The following is a 21,772-nucleotide window of genomic DNA, read 5'->3' on the forward strand; positions in this document are numbered from 1 at the left end:
TCAGATTCCAGACGGACAACATAACCTCAGTGGCCTACATCAACCACCAAGGGGAACTCAGAGTTCCTTAGCCATTAAGGAGGTGGCACGGATCATCCAGTGGGCGGAGGTTCACAATTGCTGTCTATCTGCCATCCACATTCCAGGAGTGGACAATTGGGAAGCGGATTTTCTGAGCAGACAAACTTTCCATCCCGGGGAGTGGGAACTCCATCCGGAAGTGTTTTCCAGGTTAACAACCAAATGGAGGTTACCGGAATTGGATCTGATGACGTCTCGGAACACCAAGCTCCCAAGGTACAGTTTGAGGTTGAGATATCCTCAAGCCTTTCTGATAGATGCTCTGGCAGTTCCTTGGAACTTTAAATTGGCACATCACTTTCCTCCGTTTGCACTCCTTCCACAAGTCATCGCTCGGATCGAGCAGGAGAGAGCATCAGTGATTCTAATAGCTCCTGCGTGGCCTCGCAGGATCTGGTATGCAGATCTAGTAGAGATGTCGTCCCTACCTCCGTAGAGACTACCTCTGAGGAAGGACCTTCTGCTTCAGGGGCCTTTTCTTCATCCAAACCTAGTTTCTCTAAAGCTGACTGCTTGGAGTTTGAACGCTTGATTTTAGCGAAGCTAAGATCATGATTCAGGCTCGTAAGCCTGTCACTAGAAAGATTTACCATAAGATATGGCGTAAATATCTTTGTTGATGCAAATCTAAAAGGTTTTCTTGGAGTGGGGTCAGGATCCCAAAGATCTTACCTTTTTTTCTCCAGGAAGGCCTCGAGAAGGGGTTATCTGTCAGTACCCTCAAAGGGCAGATTTCTGCATTATCCATTCTGTTGCACAAGCGTCTGGCTGACGTGCCGGATGTACAATCTTTTTGTCGGGCCCTGGTCAGAATCAGGCCTGTGTTTAAATCAGTTGCTCCTCCTCAGAGCCTTAATCTTGTTCTTAAAGGAACATGAAACTCAATTTTTTCTTTCATGATTTAGAAAGAGCATGCAATTTTAAACAATTTTCCAATTTACTTATTTTATCTAATTTGCTTAATTCTCTTGATATCCTATGTTGAAAAGCATATCTAAATAGGCCCAGAAGCTGCTGATTGGTGACTGCACATAGATGCCTCCAATGATTGACTCACTCATGTGCATTGCTGTTTCTTCAACAAAGGATATCTAAAGAATGAAGTGAATGAGATAATAGAAGTAAATTGGGATGTTGTTTAAAATTGCATTCTCTATCTGAATCCTAAAAGAAAAATGTTGGGTTTCATGTACCTTTAAGGTTTTACAGCAGGCTCCGTTTGAGCCTATGCATTCCTTTGATATTAAGTTATTATCTTGGAAAGTTTTGTTTCTTACTGCTATGTCTTCTGCTCGGTGGGTTTCTGAGCTCTAAGCTTTGCAGTGTGATTCTCCTTATCTCATATTTCATGCAGATAAGGCAGTTCTCTGTACCAAGATTGGTTTTCTTCCAAAGGTTGTTTTGGACAGATATATTAACCAGGAAATTGTTGTTCCTTCTCTCTGTCCTAATCCTTCTCATAAAGAACGTCTGTTGCACAACTTAGATGTTGTGCGGGCTCTTAAATTTTATTTGCAGGCTACGAAGGACTTTCCTCAGTCTTCTGCCTTGTTTGTTTTTCTGGTAAACGTAAAGGCCAGAAAGCTACTGCCACTTCTCTTTCTCTCTGGTTGAGAAGTGTTATTCGTATGGCTTATGAGACTGCTGAACAGCAGCCTCCTGAGAAAATTACAGCTCATTCTACTAGGGCGGTGTCTTCTTCTTGGGCCTTCAAGAATGAGGCTTCTGTAGAACAAATTTGTAAGGCTGCGACTTGGTCTTCTTTACACTTTTTCTAAATTGTATAAACTTGACACTTTTGCCTCGGCTGAGGCTTCTTTTGGGAGAAAGGTCCTTCAAGCAGTGGTGTCTTCTGTTTAGGTTACCTGTCTTGTCCCTCCCTTATCATCTGTGTCCTCTAGCTTGGGTATTGATTCCCAGCAGTAATTGATGATCCCGTGGACTCACCGTGTCATAAGAAAGAAAACAAAATTTATGCTTACCTGATAAATTTATTTATTTCTTGACACGGTGAGTCCACGGCCCTCCCTGTTTTTTCAGATCGTTTTGTTTTTATAAACCTCAAGCACCTCTGCACCTTGTGTTATTTCCTTTCTCTCCTTTTCCTTCGGTCGAATGACTGGGGTTTGTGGGAAGGGAAGTTATACTTAGGGCTAGATTTATTAACGCCCTACGGCTGCAAGTTCTCACAAGAACTTGCTCGCCATCATTTATCAAGCAGCGGTCACCAGACCGCTGCTTCCCTAGCCTCTTCGCCACATCTAATGTGGCGAAATTCAATCTCCTCGGTCTAGTCAGACCGAGGAGATTGACAGCTCCTGCCCGCGCATAATTGGCTGTGCACAGGCAGGGGGCGGGATTGCACGCAAGCGCAAAATTGCGCTCGTCTGCAATGCCGAATACCTGCGGGTATTTTCGCCCCGCCACAGGAAAGCTGAGGCGTACAGGGGCGCGTATACGTGCCCCTGTACGCCTCAGCTTTAATAAATCTAGCCCTTAACAGCTTTGCTGTGATGCTCTTTGCCTCCTCCTGCTGGCCAGGTGGGATATTCCTAACAGTAATTGATGATCCTGTGGACTCACCATGTCAATAAATAAATAAATTTATCAGGTAAGCATAAATGTTGTTTTTATATTTAAGTGCTGTTAATCCAGAAGCTCAATAATGGACCATTCAGGAAATATTGTCCAAATTAATTTGGTACTAAATAGAAGTGTTGCATAAGAGATATCTTAAATCTGATTTGATTCAGCTCTAGCCCTTAATTGACCTAAGGGTTATGTGTTGAAGACCGCTCTGTTTCTCATCACTCTGTGTTGACACCTTGGCTCATAAAAATCACTGTAGTTACAAGATTTTTTAAAGTGTGTATGTTAAAAAAAAAAAAATCATGATTGGTTACTTTGACCATCAATATCTTAATAAAGGGATTAACATTTTCACTACTTACGAACAAAGTTCACTAGGATGATAATGGAAATTCTTAACAAATGTAAGCTACAGCTGCACAGATAATTGCTTATTTAATACCACTTATTGTTTGATCAACTGATCTGTTTGTTTTTTTTTATTACGTTAGTCATTACCTTTTCATAAAATAAAAAAAACACTAAGAGGGATTATTATAACATTAGTTCTATTATCTTTTGTTCCAGGCCCAGTCAACCAGAACTGAGAGGAGCAGAACCAGCACTTTGCAGTAGCGTTTTGAAGAATGAATCCTGTGTGAATCGAGCCCTTCCTTACACACGGCACTGCTTTAAACGTATCTTTTTGAAAATTTTATATTTGATGCAGTGCTGTTTTTAATGGCTAGTATTTTCCTATAAGAATCATATGACAAAATAGTGCTGTGGTGTGAGTGTTAACATGAATGATGTGTTTTATGTTCAGCCTATTTTCTATATAATATTCTGGTAAAAGGTATTATCAGGGAAGTTGGCAACAGATCATGCTTCCATTTTGTTTTAGGCTTTTCAGAGTTGTGGTTGGTAGATTAGCACTTCAGAAGGTTTTTTTTCTGGGGTGTCAACCTAGAAGCATAGCTTGGAAAAGTATTTCTCTCCTACAAAAGAATTTCCATCATCCTTATTGGTGTCAGGGAACTCACAATTATGTGATATTTCTCAGTGACTTGTTTTTATAGGTGCTTATGACATTGTTTCTTTTGCAAGATGTACCGAGTCCACGGTTTCATCCTTACTTGTGGGATATTATCCTTCCTAACAGGAAGTGGCAAAGAGAGCACCACAGCAGAGCTGTCTATATAGCTCCCCCCTTAACACCACCACCCAGTCATTCTCTTTGCCGGCTCTAAGCAGGAAGGGTAAAGTGAAAGAGGTGATAAACTGTTTTTATTTTTCTTCAAGCAAGTTTGTTAATTTTAAATGGTACAGGTGTGTACTATTTACTCTCAGCAGATAGATGAAGATTTCTGCCTAGAGGATGATGATCTTAGCATTTGTAACTAAGGTCCACTGCTGTTCCCACAGAAGCTGAGGAGTACAGGAAAACCTCAGTGTGAGGAACAGTTTCTTGCTATACAGCAATGAGGTATGTTCAGTCATTTTTTCTGCAGAGACTGTGATAACTCAGAAAGGCTGACAGTATCCCCATAAGGGGAAGGGTAAGCAGTAATCCTAGTCTTAGAAGGGGCTTTACTAGCTTGCATAAAGGGCTTAACTTATGGGCACTCAGTTTGAATGAGTACTGTTTATATTTCTTATGGGACAACTGTATTGAGGGATACACTTGGCTTTTTTGGGTTTTTTATAACCTACATGGCTGTAAAAACGCTTGGTAGTTTGTTCGGATGGCTCTAGTAACATCGAGTGAGATGGGCGGGGCGGGGCCTATTTTCGCGCCTCAGTTGGGCAGTTATTTTATATAGACAAGCAGCAAGCTACAATACCGGAGGGTCCTGGTGAACTTCTTGGGCCTAATCGAAGCTTTATCCCCACATTATCGATCCCTAAGGGCAGGTAGGAGCCACAGCAGAGCTGTGGCAAGGTGCTGACAGGGGTTTTTACTGTTTTTTGACACTGTCAATCCGGTTTGCATGTTTTGGGGTTAATTCCTTAAATACTTGTGGTGCAATCTTACCAAAGTTTAGTGAGTGTACTGCAAAAATTTTGGAAAATTTGAGTTAATTTTAAGCAGTTTTGCAGTTTGTGTATGCCTTTTTTTCTCTTAAAGGCACAGTACCGTTTTTGAAAATTGTTGTTTTTTCATTAAATAAAGTTTTTTCCAAGCTGGCTTGTCTCATTACTAGCCTGTTCAACATGTCTGACATTGAGGAAACTCATTGTTCAATTTGTTTAGAAGCCATTGTGGAACCCCCTCTTTGAATGTGTCTCACTTGTACTGATATGTCTATAAATTGCAAACAGCATATTTTGACTTATAAGAGTTTGGCACTGGATGATTCTCAGACAGAAAGAAATCAGGTTTTGCCATCTAGTTCTCCCCAAGTGTCACAACCAGTAATGCCCGCACAAGCGACGCCAAGTACCTCTAGTGCGTCTAATTCTTTCACCTTGCAAGATATGGCCTCAGTTATGAATACTACCCTCACAGAGGTTTTATCTAAACTGCCTGGGTTGCAAGGGAAGCGCAGTAGCTCTGGGTTAAGAACGAATGCTGAGCCTTCTGACGCTTTAGTAGCCGTATCCGATATACCCTCACAATGTTCTGAGGTAGGGATGAGGGATTTGCTATCTGAGGGAGAGATTTCTGATTCAGGAAAGATGTTCCCTCAGACAGATTCACATATGACGGCATTTAAATTTAAACTACAACACCTCCGTTTATTGCTCAGGGAGGTGTTAGCGACTCTGGATGATTGTGACCCTATTGTAGTTCCAGAGAAATTGTCTAAAATGGACACATTTTTAGAGGTTCCTGTTTACACTGATGTTTTTCCAGTCCCTAAGAGGATTTCGGACATTGTTACTAAGGAGTGGGATAGACCAGATATTCCGTTCGCTTCCCCTCCTGTTTTTAAGAAGATGTTTCCCATATCTGACACCATGCGGGACTCATGGCAGACGGTCCCTAAGGTGGAGGGAGCTATTTCTACTCTGGCTAAGCGTACAACTATACCTGTCGAGGACAGTTGTGCTTTCAAAGATCCTATGGATAAAAAATTAGAGGGTCTCCTAAAGAAAATTTTTGTTCATCAGGGTTTTCTTCTCCAGCCTATAGCGTTCATTGTTCCTGTAACCACTGCAGCTTCCTTTTGGTTTGAGGCTCTGGAGGAGGCTCTTCAGGTGGAGACCCCACTAGATGATATTCTGGACAGAATTAGGGCTCTTAAGATAGCTAATTCTTTCATTACAGACGCCGCTTTTCATCTAGCAAAGTTAGCGGCAAAGAATTCAGGTTTTGCCATTTTAGCGCGAAGAGCGTTATGGCTTAAGTCCTGGTCGGCTGATGTGTCATCAAAATCTAAGCTTTTGACCATCCCTTTCAAAGTTAAGACCCTATTCGGGCCTGAACTGAAAGAGATCATTTCAGACATCACTGGAGGGAAGGGTCATGCCCTCCCTCAGGATAAGTCAAATAAGACGAGGACCAAACAAAATAATTTTCGTTCCTTTTGAAACTTCAAGGGTGGTCCCGTTTCCTCTTCCCCTGCTGCAAAGCAAGAGGGGAACTTTGCTCAATCCAAGCCAGTCTGGAGACCTAACCAGACTTGGAACAAGGGTAAACAGGCCAAGAAGCCTGCTGCTGCCACTAAGACAGCATGAAGGGGTAGCCCCCGATACGGGACCGGATCTAGTAGGAGGCAGACTCTCTCTCTCTTTGCTCAGGCCTGGGCAAGAGACGTTCAGGACTCCTCGGCCGTAGAAATTGTAACCCAGGGGTATCTTCTAGATTTCAAAGATTCTCCTCCAAGGGGGAGATTCCATCTTTCTCAATTGTCTGTAAACCAGACAAAAAGAGAGGCGTTCTTACGCTGTGTAGAAGACCTTTTTACCATGGGAGTGATTTGCCCAGTTCCGAAAGCAGAACAGGGGCAAGGGTTCTACTCCAATCTGTTTGTGGTTCCCAAAAAGGAGGGAACCTTCAGACAAATTCTAGATCTCAAGATCCTAAACCAATTCCTAAAAGTTCCATCCTTCAAGATGGGAGACCATTCGGACTATTGTACCAATGATCCAGGAGGGTCAATATATGACCACCGTGGACTTAAAGGATGCGTATCTACACATTCCTATCCACAAAGATCATCACCAGTTCCTCAGGTTTGCCTTTCTGGACAAGCATTACCAGTTTGTGGCTCTTCCCACGGCGCCAAGAGTCTTCACAAAGGTGCTAGGGTCCCTTCTGGCTGTCCTAAGGCCGCAGGGCATAGCAGTGGCGCCTTATCTAGACGACATCCTAATTCAAGCGTCGACTTTCCAACTAGCCAAGTCTCACACCGACTTAGTGTTGGCCTTTCTAAGATCTCATGGGTGGAAGGTGAACGTAAAAAAAAAGAGTTCTCTTTCCCCTCTCACAAGAGTTTCATTTCTAGGGACTCTGATAGACTCGGTGGACATGAAAATATTTCTGACGGAGGTCAGGAAATCAAAGATTTTGACCACCTGCCAAACTCTTCATTCAATTCCTCGGCCGTCAGTGGCTCAGTGTATGGAGGTAATCGGTTTAATGGTAGCGGCAATGGACGTAGTTCCATATGCTCGCTTACATCTCAGACCACTGCAACTATGCATGCTCAAACAGTGGAATGGGGATTATGCAAATTTATCTCCTCAGATAAATCTGGATCAAGAGACCAGAGACTCTTTTCTTTGGTGGTTGTCACAGTATCATCTGTCTAAGGGAATGTGTTTCTGCAGGCCAGCGTGGGTCATAGTGACGACGGACGCCAGCCTATTGGGCTGGGGTGCAGTCTGGAATTCCCTGAAAGCACAGGGTTTGTGGACACAGGAGGAGGCCCTCCTACCGATAAATATTCTGGAATTAAGAGCGATATTCAATGCTCTTCAGGCGTGGCCTCAGCTGGCTTCGGCCGGATTCATCATATTTCAGTCGGACAACGTAACAACTGTAGCTTATATCAATCATCAGGGGGGAACAAGGAGTTCCTTAGCGATGATAGAAGTTTCCAGGATAATCCGATGAGCAGAGACTCACTCTTGCCATCTATCAGCGATCTATATCCCAGGGGTAGAGAACTGGGAGGCAGATTTTCTAAGTCGTCAGACTTTTCATCCGGGGGAGTGGGAGCTCCATCCGGAGGTGTCTGCTCAACTGGTTCAGCTATGGGGCACACCAGAATTGGATCTGATGGCGTCTCTTCAGAATGCCAAACTTCCTCATTACCGATCCAGGTCAAGGGATCCTCACGCAGTACTGATAGATGCTCTAGCAGTACCCTGGTCGTTCAACCTGGCTTATGTGTTTCCACCTTTCCTTCTCCTTCCGCGTCTGATTGCCAGAATCAAACAGGAGAGAGCTTCTGTGATTTTGATAGCACCTGCGTGGCCACGCAGGACTTGGTATGCAGACCTGGTGGACATGTCATCTCTGCCATCATGGACTCTGCCACCAGGAAAAATCTATCATAAGATATGGCGTAAATATCTTTTTTGGTGCGAATCCAAAGGCTACTCATCGAGTAAGATCAGGATTCCTAGGATTTTGTCCTTTCTTCAAGAGGGATTGGAGAAAGGATTGTCAGCTAGTTCCTTAAAAGGACAGATATCTTTGTCTATTCTATTGCACAAGCGTCTGGCAGATGTCCCAGACGTTCAGGCTTTTTTGTCAGGCTTTAGTTAGAATCAAGCCTGTGTTTAAACCTGTTGCTCTGCCATGGAGTCTTAATTTAGTTCTTAAAGTTCTTCAGGGGGTTCCGTTTGAACCCATGCATTCCATAGATATTAAGCTTCTATCTTTGAAAGTTCTGTTTCTAGTTGCTATCTCTTCAGCTCGAAGAGTTTCTGAACTATCTGCATTACAATGTGACTTGCCTTATCTTGTTTTCCATGCTGATAAGGTGATTTTGCGTACCAAACCTGGGTTCCTCCCTAAGGTTGTTACTAACAGGAATATCAATCAGGAGATTGTTGTTCCTTCTCTGTGTCCTAATCCTTCTAAGAACGAACGTTTATTGCACAACTTGGGCGTGGTTCGTGCTTTGAAGTTCTATTTGCAGGCAATCAAAGATTTTCGTCAAACATCTTCTTTGTTTGTTGTCTATTTGTTGTCTATTCTGGAAAACGTAGGGGTCAAAAGGCTACGGCTACCTCTCTTTCCTTTTGGCTGAAAAGCATCATCCGTTTGGCTTATGAGACTGCTGGACAGCAGCCTCCTGAAAGAATTACTGCTCCTAGAGCGGTGGCTTCCACATGGGCTTTTAAAAATGATGCTTCTGTTGAACAGATTTGTAAGGCTGCGACTTGGTCTTCGCTTCATACCTTTTCCAAATTTTGCAAATTTGATACTTTTGCTTCTTCGGAGGCTATTTTTGGGAGAAAGGTTTTGCAAGCAGTGGTGCCTTCCCTTTAGGCTCCTGTCTTGTCCCTCCCTTCATCCGTGTCCTAAAGCTTTGGTATTGGTATCCCACAAGTAAGGATGAAACCGTGGACTCGGTACATCTTGCAAAAGAAAACAAAATTAATGCTTACCTGATAAATTTCTTTCTTTTGCGATGTACTGAGTCCACGGCCCGCCCTGTCTATTCAAGACAGATTGTATTTTTTATTGAAATCTTCAGTCACCTCTGCACCTTATAGTTTCTCCTTTTTCTTCCTTGGCCTTCGGTCGAATGACTGGGGTGTGGAGTTAAGGGGGGAGCTATATAGACAGCTCTGCGGTGGTGCTCTCTTTGCCACTTCCTGTTAGGAAGGATAATATCCCACAAGTAAGGATGAAACCGTGGACTCGGTACATCGCAAAAGAAAGAAATTTATCAGGTAAGCATAAATTTTGTTTTTTTTTACTTTGGCAGCTGTGATTCTCAGCTCAGTTGAAGCCAACCTCAGGTGTTCTGTTTCAAAATATTCTTCTACCTCACTTTCAAAAAGGTTGTCGCTTGATGATCTGTGGGGTAGGCGTTAACCTCAGGGGAAGAGTTTTTTGCAGCCCATCTTTCTGAAGAAAATAGTTGTTTTGGTTGGGGAGTGATCTTTAATTACCATTGAGAGCCAGGTATATTGTTTCCTGTAAAGTTTTGTCTTTATTATTTTACTGATTCTAAAGACCTGAGTTTTATAGTCTCTGTATCATGTAAGGATTCAATCTGTCCACACGGTAATGGTGTTTATATTAAGCATTCTGAAAAACTTGAATGTCTAGAACGAGGGAATTTTCCCTTGTTAGGCAGCAATCGATTTTAGAACAGTCTCACCCATTCACATTTCTGGTCTCCAGAATTGAGAAGCAGAATTACTGAACTTCTGATCCAGAAATATGGTTTCTTAACTCTTTGAGTGCTAAGCACTTTCCCACCTGGGTGCTAAGCTTTTTTAAGCTTTTTTAAGCTTTTTTTTATTTGTAACTCCCCCCCCCCCCCACCACCAGATCCCCAATACTTACACTGTTGGAAAGGTTAGGCGAGTAACTTTCATACGTTGGGTCTTGGGGGTCTGTAGCTGCTTAGATGCCTGAGATACAGGCTTCTAAGCAGCATGCCCCCTGCTCCTATACTTAACATTGTTAAGTATAAATTAAAATTGCGCAGTGACGTCACCGCGCATAACGTGAAGCCCAGGCGATGCCTGTCACTATGCAGGCCCAATCACTGGGGTAGGAGCGGGTGGGAGCCCCCAGATCTCCCTCTAGGTGGTAGAGTACTAGCGACGGCTCTGAGCCGTCGTTAGCACCAGAGTGGGAAACTCTGCGATGGCTCAGAGCCGTCGTTGGCACTCAAGGGGTTAACATGGATGATTTTCACAAAAATGGGAGTTCAGAAACTGAATTATTGACATTCAAGAAAAATTGTCCTGTAGCTAAGTATTGTTTGACAAGAAGATATTGTTTAAAAATGTCAATAAATGTGTCATTTCTTTAGTTACTCTGTCCTGGACTGACACATAAGATTAAGTGAGGAAAAAAAAGAAAGATATCCTATTTTCTCTGGCCTTGCAAAGTATGGTCTGTTTGTAATGCTCGTGGGATATTTCCCTATCGGACACAACTTGGCCAGTAGTCTTCTTATCCCGGCGTCAAGTGGAAGGATAAGAAAATATCCCAAAACAGAGTGAGTTTAAGAAATGAGGTAAGCAGTACTCATGGTAGACAGGGTACTCCTTCACTGCAATAAGGGTAAGGAAGAGAATGGTCAGAGACAGGCAGTGTTCGGCAGCAGAAAGGAAGTTCAGGGGTTAACCAGTAGAATGGTCAGGAACAGGCAAAGGTCAGCAACAATTAGGTAAAACCAGCAGTTCAGGGGTAATCCTGTAGAATTGTCAGGAACAGGCAGAGGTCAGCAACAAAAAGGCAATCAGCAGTTCAGGGATTAAGCAATAGCGTAGTCCAGGGGCGGACTGGGCTGGGGGGCAGGGGGGTAATTGCCCCCTGGGCCGCTCTGATTTAGTGTAAAATGGGCCGCCCGTGAGTGGTTGAGCAGGCAAGGAGTTAGGACAACAGTAGTAGTGTCTTGCATACAGCGGCCATGAGACTGAGCATCAACTTAAGTCTTACGGTCGCTGTATTTTGTAAAGACTGACAGGTGCTCCTGGCTGGCTGCTTCTAATGGCTGGTGATTGATCCGACTGGGGTCAGGGGGTGGGATAATTCATTATCATGATGAACAGGGCTGGGGCAGGCCTCACGTGATGATACTGCGGTCTCCCGCTCGGCGCTCCCTTACACTCATCACTGCCTCCCACCCAGAGTCCCAGCAGCTGTGCGCGTGGGAAGAGTGAAAGCGAGGGAAGCAGTGACCGAGCTGAGGCAGGGAGGCAAGAAGCAGCATTGAGGTTAATAATTTATACAACTAAGCTATAGTGAAATGAATTTACTAGGAATGTATGTCACTGGTCCTATTTTGACTTAGTTTTGGGAAAATGCTATATATATATATATATATATAAATGAATCCTCCCTCCTAATCCAGCCACCTGGGTGCAAATATAGTCAAATATACTTCCAATAAATAGTGCTCTCTCAGGACTTTGTGAAAAAAGGTCTACTTTATGAGATGACGTTTCAGGGAACTCAAGTCCCTTTCTTCAGATCTGACTGTTTTTTTGATCTGAAGAAAGGGACTTGAGTTCCCTGAAACGTCATCTAATAAAGTTGACCTTTTTTCACAAAGTCTTGAGAGTGCACTATTTATTGGAAATATATATATATATATATATATATATATATATATATATATATATATATATATATATATATATAAATGTATACAAAAAAATAAAAATTTGAGTTGCTGCATTATGGGCCTCTGGGTTGTACTTGCCCCCTGGGCCAAAAGTTGCCAGTCAGCCCCTGGAGTAGTCTTGAAACAGGCAGAGTTCAGTAACGATAAGGCAAACAGCAGTTAAAGTAGATAAATATCAGCACCCAGGAGTGCACACACAGCAACACCTATACTTGGGCAAAGATGTAAGTAACTGAGGTACTTACATAGGAGCAGGATTCGCACCAAGGAGAGCACAGGTGAGATCCGGACCGGCATCAGGGGAAACAGGGCGTGTGGCGATGACGTCATTGTCGTGCGCCTGTAGCAACCGCCGCATCCATGGCAACGGCCATGACAACTGATCAGAGCAGCGGCCCGGACCTGAGACTGGAGGAGCGGCGTGACACTGGTTTTCTGAATCATTGTTTATTTCTCCAGGTCCTCATGCTTAGTTGAGTGGCCAAAAAGCCAGCTCTGTAGACTAGGTTGCCTTCAAAATGTTGTGATTTTCCTAAACCAGCTAAATACTAGACAGGACATGCTTAGACCAGCAGCAATCTCCTTTACAGATAGCTCTAACTGGTTAACATACATAGCAGATTTGCAAGTCATTAATAAAGTTACAGTTTTTAAATGCTTTTTAAATATTTTTTTGTAGGTAAAACAATTTTTTAAATATATTTATATATTAAAAAAATTACTTTTAAATGTCCCTTTTGAAGTAATATTTGGAAATAGGCATAGTATATAGCTGCAGTAAAGTACTGAAAAGTAAACTTCCTGCATACAACATTAAAGAGACAATGTACTGTAAAATTGTTTTCCCTTTAATGTGCGGCCAGTGACTTGTTATACCAGCTGCAGAGTTTAAAATGTAACTACAACCCAATAAAATAGGCTGTCTGTGCTTGTAGGGAGAGGAGATATCCTTATTGTAGCTGTCTATTTTACACAAAGTACTACTTATCTTATTTCACAGTTTACTCAAGGCCAATACATAGAGATAGAATCAAAGAGAAATGAACGTTAATGTCTCTGTCACATCCCTCACTGATAGCAGGATTTCATCTAAACCTTCTTGTTTACATAACTTTTCTTAAACCATTACTGACATTTTCAGTACATGTGTGGATACAACAGGCAAAAGCAACAATTTAATACTCTCCAGCAGGTAAAATACCTAATAGGAAACACATTAAAAGAGAGAGAAAAAAACACAGTACACAGTCCCTTTTAATGTTTTAAAGGTATTAGCAAAACTATACACATCATGGGGACGAATTAGTCAACCCCCTTTTTTTTTTTTTATCGAGAGATCACAATGCAAAATCGATCCATGAGTTAAAAGCCTGCAGCCGTAAAAATATTTTCGCTATAGAAGTTTCCAAAAAGGCCTGTACTTGATACCAGTATAGAAACTGGGAATCCCCTAGAAACTGACAAATATACAATGGCCCTTTCACACCACTGTTTGGTCTCTCTGTAAGGGAAATAATTGTGATTACACTATTGCAATCCAACGCCATCCTTGTCCCCGCTAAACCATCAATTGTAAGTAGCATGATAGGCGTACTGGGAAAGTTTGCTCAATAAATATGCTGCCACTTTTTATATTTTAAAAGTTGGTTTTTTTTTGTTTGTTTTTTTACAATATTCACATTCATTGAATTAAAAGCACTAGTGTATACAATAAAAAAACATCAGTACAATCATATTTAGTAACTACATTAAAGGGACACTAAACCCATTTTCTTTCCTAAGATATGGTGAGAGTCCATGATGACGTCATTTACTGTTGGGAATATCACTCCTGGCCAGCAGGAGGAGGCAAAGAGCACCACAGCCAAGCTGTCAAGTATCACTCTCCTTCCCACAAACGCCAGTCATTCGCTTTGCCTTGGTGCATGGAGGAGATGACGTTTTGGCGTCTGAAAAAAAATGGATTTCCTTCACTTCAAGCAAGATTTTAACTGGTATAGAAAGCCAGAGTATGTTTACTCTGTTCTTTCCCCTTTTTTCAAGGATTGGGTCTAGCCGTAGTCAAAGTTAATCTCTTCAGTAGGGTAGTGGTGGCTTTAAAGCAGTTAGGAACTTGTTTACTGGGCTTCATTGCGTTTTCCTAAAATGTTGCTGCCCTAGTATAGAAAGCCAGAGTAGGTTTAATCTGTTCTTTCTTTTTTTCCACAGGTCTCTGTAAGGTGTGGTGTCCTTCCATACCATGGGAGCTGTCTTTCTACTGGACAGCTAGATGTGCAGGTAAGTACCTTTTGTCTTCTGGGGCTAGGAGGCTGGCACTGAAAGGGTCAACCTATAGACTCCCTGCATTGTAATGGGGACTAATATCCTGGGTTCAGGGTCATTTTCAGGCAGTGGCAGGCACACTGTGTATGTGATATAGAGACTGGGGTTAACTTCCTTTATGGCTAGGAAACAGTTAACCCCATATCGTTGGCTCATGATTTTATTCAGAAAAAGATTATAGATGGCTCTTAGCCATTTTATGTATGGCAAGTATTTATTATCCATTGAAAGTTGGCACTTTATCGCATCTGATGCAATCTTTTATTCGGCTGCAAGTTTGTTTGTGACTCAGGAAGTGGCTTCATTTTCTTTTGCACTGCTCTTCCAGCTTGAAGCGCACGCTTTCAATATATGGCACAGCTTCACAGGCCGGTCATGTGTGCTACTAGTTCCGCTCTTTGAGAATTTGTCAGAGCGGTTACGGATACAGCACGGAGTAGAGACGGCAGGGAACAACCCAACTCTCTAATCGATATTGAATGGGGCAGGTAGGCACCTCAGCCACAGGGCTGAGGTGTAGAGGTGCAGTTGAATTGTCAATACAAATTTTCAAAAATGTGTACGCTTAATCTGTTGCTGCCCAATATCTGTTTTATTACTTGGGGACAAATCCTACTTGAGGACGCGGTTTAATTTTCAGTAAAGTTCATATTGATTTTTGGTCTCTAAAGGGACAGTATTAAAGAAGCATTTTTAATTTGAAAAAATGATTATTATTTTTTCCTCCTCATGGAGCCAGGATGCTGTTCCTATGGACAGATGTTGACTTTGCTTGGATAATCTAATTGTGCCGCCCTTGCCATTTTGTTCCTCATGCATAGATAGAACTTTAAAAAATAAAGATAAACTCTTTGTTTCTGAGCCAGCAGTCTCTCAGGATGATGCTGTTCAGGCATTGCCACAGCTTTCTCCTTAGACGTCCCAACCCTTAATGGTGTTACATGCAGTGCACTGTGGTTCCTCTCAACCTCCTGGAGGAGTTAATTTGCAAGCAAAAATTGCTGCCCAGGTATCTTCTGCGGCATTAGCTGCCATTCCCATGCTACAGGGAAAACGCAAGAGGAAAATTAGAGATTCATTTTAAGGTTTCTGCTACCCTGGTTACCCTTCCTCATAATACTGATGAGGAGGATACATGGGTAGCTTCTGAGGGTGAAATATCAGATTCGGACAGTATAATTCCTTCTTCTGATGCTGAAGTTATATCCTTCAGATTTAAGCTTGAACACCTCTGTGTACTGTTAAAGGAGGTTTTGGCTACTTTGGATGACACCGATACTCCTGTCGCTGTCAACCCTAGAAAATCCAGTAAACTTAATAATTACTTTGATGTCCCTTCCTCTTTGGAGGTGTTTCCTGTGCCAGACCGTGCTACGGAAATTATAGCACAGGAATGGGAGAAGCCAGGGGTACCTTGTTTCCCCATCTCCTGTCTTTAAAAATATGTTTCCTGACGCTGATTCCATTAAAGAGTCATGGCAAACGGTGCCTAAAGTAGGAGTCATTTCTACTCTGGCTAAGAGAACTACTATTCCTATTGAGGACAGCTGCTCCTTTAAGGATCCAATGGACAAAAAGCTGGAGGCTTATTTGAAGAAAGTGTATGTTCATCAAGGTCTTCAATGGCAACCTGCAGTATGTATTGCCACTGTGACAAGTGGCCAGCTTATTCGTTCAACCCCTTGTCTGATTCTCTTCAGGTAGAGACTTCGTTAGAGGAAATCCAAGACAGGATTAAAGCTCTTACGTTAGCCAATTCCTTTATTACCGACGCTTCCATGCAGGTTATTAAACTGGGAGGCAAGATATCTGGCTTCGCTGTGCTAGTGCGCAGAGCATTATGGCTGAATTCTTGGTCAGCCGATGTCTCCTCTAAGTCCAAGCCTCTAGTGATTCCTTACAAGGGTAAGACCTTGTTTGGACCTGGTCTGGCAGAAATATTTTCTGAGGTTTAGGGTGGAAAAGGGTCTTTTCTACCACAAGACAAGAAGAATAGACCTAGAGGTTGTCAGAGTAATTTTCGTTCCTTTTGAAATTTCAGAGCAAAGTCCTCCTTGTCTTCTTCCAAGCAGGAACAGTCCAAGTCTTCTTGGAGACCCAATCAGTCTTGGAACAAGGGGAAACGTTCATAGAAACCCGCAGCTGATTCTAAATCAGCATTAAGGGTTTGCCCCCAATCCGGGATCGGATCAAGTGGGGGGGGCAGACTTTCTCAATTCTCTCAAGCATGGATATGAGATGTTCCAGATCCTTGGGATGTGTACATAGTATTCCAGGGTAACAAATAAGAATTCAAGACCTTTACTCCCAGGGACAGATTCCACCTCTCAAAGTTATCTGCAGACCAGATAAGAAGAGAGGTGTTCTTGAAATATGTTCAGGATCTTTCCTTCCTGGTAGTTATAGTTCCAGTTCCCATGCAGGAACAGGGCCTAGGTTTTTATTCCAATCTGTTTGTGGTTCCCAAGAAAGAGGGAACTTTCTGTCCTATTCTAGACTTGAAGTGTCTAAACAATTTTCTCAGAGTACAGTCCTTCAAGATGGAAACTATTCGTTCCATTCTTCCCCTAGTCCAAGAGGGTCAGTTCATGACCACCATAGACCTGAAGGATGCGTATCTTCATGATCCCATTCACAGTGATCATCACAAGTTCCTGAGATTTGCCTTTCTAGACAAACACTTTCAGTTTGTGACTCTTCCGTTTTGGTCTTGCCACAGCTTCCAGAATCTTCTCAAAAGTCCTGTGGGCTCTCTTGGCAGTGATGAGGTCTCGGGGAATTGCTTTAGCTCCATACCTGGACGACATATTGGTTCAGACGCCATCTTTTCAACAGGCAAACTCTCATACAGAGACCTTGTTGTTTTTTCTACGCTCCCACGGATGGAAAGGGAATCTGGAAAAGAGTTCCCTTGTTCCAGCTACAAGGGTAGTTTTCTTAGGGACCATAATATATTCCCTAACTATGAAAATATTTCTGACGGAGGTCAGGAAATCAAAGATTCTTTCCTCTTGCCTCTCTCTGCAAGCTACTGTTCGACCATCAGTGGCTCAGTGTATGGAGGTAATTGGTCTAATGGTCGCTTCCATGGACGTCATTCCCTTTGCTCGATTCCATTTGAGAGCCCTGCAGTTATGCATGCTCAGTCAATGGAACGGAGACCATTCGGATCTGTCTCAAAGAATAGATCTAGATCAATCGACGAGAGACTCTGTCCCGTGGTGGCTTTCTCAGGAGCATCTGTCTCAGGGCACATGCTTCCGGAGACCTTCCTGGGTTATTGTGACCACGGACACCAGCCTGCTGGGCTTGGGAGCAGTCTGGGACTTGTTAAAGGCGCAGGGACTATGGACTTGGGAGGAGTCTGCTCTCCCCATAAACATCTTGGAGTTGAGGTTGATTTACAATGCTCTGATGGCTTGGCCTCAGTTGTCCTTAGCCCAGTTTATCAGGTTCCAGTTTGTCAATATAACCTCAGTGGTTTACATCAACCACCAGGGAGGAACTCGGAGTTCGAAGGAGGTGGCTCAAATTGTTCAGTGGGCGGAAGCTCACAATTGCTGGCTATCTGCCATCCACATTCCAGGAGTGGACAACTGGGAAGCGAACTTCTTGAGCAGACAGACATTTCATCCCGGGGAGTGGGCGCTCCATCCGGAGGTGTTTTCCAGGTTATCCCTCAAATGGAGAATACCGGAGTTGGATCTCATGGCATCTCGGCAGAACGCCAAGCTTCCAAGGTACTGTTCAAGATTAAGGGATCCGCAGGCCGCTCTAATAGATGCTCTGGCGGTTTCTTGGGATTTCAGTCTGGCTTACCTGTTTCCTGTTTGCTCTCCTTCCACGAGTCATTGCTCGTATCAAGCAGGAGAGATCATCAGTAATTCTTATAGCCCCTGCATGGCCTCGCAGGATCTGGTATGCGGACTTAGTGAGTATGTCCTCTCTTCCCCCTTTGCATTCCATAGATATTAAAGGACCAGTAAACACAGCAGGTTTGCATAATCAACAAATGCAAGACAATACAATAGCATTTACTCTGAATTTCAAATGAGTAGTAGATTCTTTTCTAACACATTTTAAAGTTATGTATATTTCCACTCCCCCTGTACCATGTGATAGCAATCAGCCAATCACAAACGCATATACGTATAGTCTGAGTTCTTGCACATGCTCAGTAGGAGCTGGTGACTTAAAAAAAGTGTAAATATAAAAGACTGTGCACATTTTTTTTAATGGAAGTAAATTGGAAAGTTCTTTAAAATTGCATGCTGTATCTGAATCATGAAAATTTAATAAAACCTGAGTGTCCCTTTAAGTTATTATCTTGGAAGGTTTTGTTTATTTTTGCTATCTCTTCTGCTCAGAGAGTTTCGGAACTCTCGGCTTTGCAGTGTGATGCGCCTTATCTTATTTTTCATGCTGATAAGGCGGTTCTTCATACAAAGTTGGGTTTTCTTCCTAAAGCGGTTTCTGCTAGAAATATTTCTATGGATTGTTGTGTGTGCCCTAAGGATTTTCACAAGTCCTCTTCCCTGTTTGCTTGTTTCTCTGGAAAGCGTAAAGGTCAGAAAGCTACTGCTACTTCTCTTTCTCTCTGGTTGAGAAGTATAATTTGTTTTGCTTACGGCTCATTCCATGAGGGCTGTTTCCTCTTCTTGGGCTTTCAAAAATGAAGCTTTTGTGGAACAGATTTGTAAGGCTGCAACTTAGTCTTCTCTGCATACTTTTTACAAATTTTACAAATTTTATACTTTTGCCTCGGCTGAGGCTTTTTTTTCGGGAGAAAGGTTCTTCAAGCGGTGGTGCCTTATGTTTAGGTCTGCCTGTATTGTTCTCCCTCCATAGTCATCTGTGTCCTCTAGATTGGGTATTAGTTCCCAACAGTAAATGATGACGTCGTGGACTCACCATGTCTTAGGAAAGAAAACTAAATTTATGCTTACCTGATAAATTTATCTATTTCCGGATATGGTGAGTCCATGACCCTGTCCTTTATTTTAAGACAGTTTAATTTTGCCTTTGTGTTACTTTCTTTTTTTTTCCCCTCATTTTTTTCATTTCCCCTCGGTCGAATGACTGGGGTTTGTGGGAAGGGGGGGTGATACTTGACAGCTTGGCTGGGGTGCTCTTTGCCTCCTCCTGCTGGCCAGGAGTGATATTCCCAACAGTAAATGATGACGTTGTGGACTCACCATATCCAGAAAGAAAGAAATTGATCAGGTAAGCCTAAATTTTGTTTTTTTTTCCTTCACGATTCAGAGCATGCAATTTTAAGCAACGTTCTAATTTACTCCTATTATCAATTTTTTGTCAGTCTCTTGCTTTTTTTAATAGAAAAAGCAGAAATGTAAGCTTAGGAGCTGGACCATTTTTGGTTCAGACCCTGGGTAGCACTTGCTGATTGGTGGCTTAAATTTCTGCTTTTTAAAAAAAGATAGCAAGAGAGTGAAGAAAAATTGATAATAGGAGTAAATTAAAAAGTTGCTTAAAATGACATGCTCTATCTGAATCATGAAAGAAAAAAATGTGGGTTTAGTATCCCTTTAAGGGTAGTTTAACCCTTTGGCTGCTAAGCCATTTCCCACCTGGGTGCTAATATTTTTTTTTATTATTATTTTTTAAATTTTTGAAAACATTTTTTTTTTTTTACAGACTTACACTGTTGGTTAGGCGATTGCCTTTCCAACAATGGGTCTTGGGGGTCTGTAGCTGCTTAGATGCCTAAGCAGCATGCCCCCTCCTCCTTAACATTGTTAAGTATAAATAAAGTTGCGCGGTGACGTCATCATGTAATTGCATGTGACGTCACTGCGCATCACGTGAAGCCCCGGCGATGCCTGTCACTCTACAGGCACGATCGTCAGGGTAGGAGCAGTAAGGAGCCCCCAGATCTCCCTCAAGGTGGGAGAGTGCTCATGACGGCTGTGAGCCGTCATTAGCACCAGAGTGAGAAACTCTGTGACGGCTCAGAGCCGTCATTAGCACTCAAAGGGTTAAATAAAATTTTCAACTTTATTAAAAATAATTCTAAGTTAAATACTTAGCTAAATATAACGTATCTTGTAGAATGCATCAAACATCTGTTTGCAACTCCGTCCTCTCTGGTCTACCTAGCTGCCGCCTAGCTCTTTTACAATCCATAATGAATGCCTCTGCCAGGCTCATCTTCCTTATACGTCGCTCTTCATCTGCTGCACCTCTCTGCCAATCCCTTCACTGGCTTCCTCTTGCCTCCAGGATTAAACACAAAATCCTCACGCTGACATATAAAGCCCTCAACTGCACTGCTCCCCCTACCTTTCAGACCTTTTCTCCAGCTACTCTCCCTCTCGTCCCCTTCGCTCTCCTCAAGATCTCCTACTCTCCTCCTCTCTTGTTACTTCCTCACATTCCCGTTTTCATGACTTCTCCAGACTGGCCCCCCTCCTGTGGAACTCCCTGCCTCGCTCCACAAGACTCTCTCTAGTTTTAACAGCTTCATGCGCTCCCTAAAGACTCTACTATTCAGGGATGCATACAACCAACACTAACCTTTCCTAACTCCATTGCTTTCCCCTTCAACCCCTTAGAATGTAAGCCTATGAGCCCAGCTGTTTGTAGATCGCCTTCATAAGAGCCGACTACAAAAGTGCAACTCTCGGCAGGGCCCTCTACCCATTTGATCCCTATAAATGTTATCCTGTATACCAACTATGTTTATAGCGCTGCAGAATCTGTTGGCGCTCTACAAATACCTGTTAATAATAATAATAATAATAATCTGTTTTCTCCAACTATACAGCTACTTGCCAAACTCCCTGTAATGTGCTAACCACAAGCGCCAATCACAGCTCATATTTAAATGAGCAATATGCATAATTAATTAGTAAATGTGGACTTTCTGTTGCATGCACAATGAAAATATTACTTTCCTGTTTTCCATTCTACTGGCAAGTTTGGCTCTGTAGTGTCACATGACAAGCGCCGTGCATGTATATAGTGTACACAGAGTGATTCCGCACAGAATCTGTACAATAAAAGATGGCAGTGTGCGCTCCCGAGGGCTACCTGTAAAGACCTGTGTGGTTGACTTTGTATAATAAACCACACGGAGGGAGTGTAAAGAATAGAATGTATAATTCAAAATATCTACATAAATATGGTAATATTGAAAATACATCCCTATGAAGCATACTAATGTTTTTATTATTTCCATAGTTGCAATATTGTTTAATTAATTTTATGTCCCTTTAACTGAGCAATAGCGGTATAGCAACCCTCCGGTTTAGCGTGATATCGCAGCAGTAATCACTTGTGACTCAAAGGACAACTGGCCATTCAATCCGCAAATAACAGCATTGATTGCTTATTTGTCAGGTACATGACTCGGAGAACTGGCAATTCATATATATACAGCATTACTTGCTTGCAACAATAATGTTCATATAATGCACAATCTGTGAACAGCAAACACTTGTTAATAGTTGCGGTTTGCTCCAATTTATTTTACAAGATACGAGTCCACGGATTTCATCCTTACTTATGGG

At 42.5% G+C, this 21,772-nt stretch overlaps 1 protein-coding gene across 1 annotated transcript in view; it reads left to right on the top strand.

The window, feature by feature from the left end:
- Positions 1–21,772, top strand: part of INO80D (INO80 complex subunit D) — a 395,094-nt gene that overhangs the window by 303,385 nt on the left and 69,937 nt on the right. The window contains exon 7 of the mRNA XM_053698654.1: positions 3,238–3,347. Coding sequence (XP_053554629.1) covers positions 3,238–3,347 — 110 coding nt within the window. The remainder of the gene's footprint in view (positions 1–3,237; positions 3,348–21,772) is intronic.

The sequence above is a fragment of the Bombina bombina genome, chromosome 1 (assembly GCF_027579735.1).
Source record: "Bombina bombina isolate aBomBom1 chromosome 1, aBomBom1.pri, whole genome shotgun sequence".
Lineage (NCBI taxonomy): Eukaryota > Metazoa > Chordata > Amphibia > Anura > Bombinatoridae > Bombina > Bombina bombina.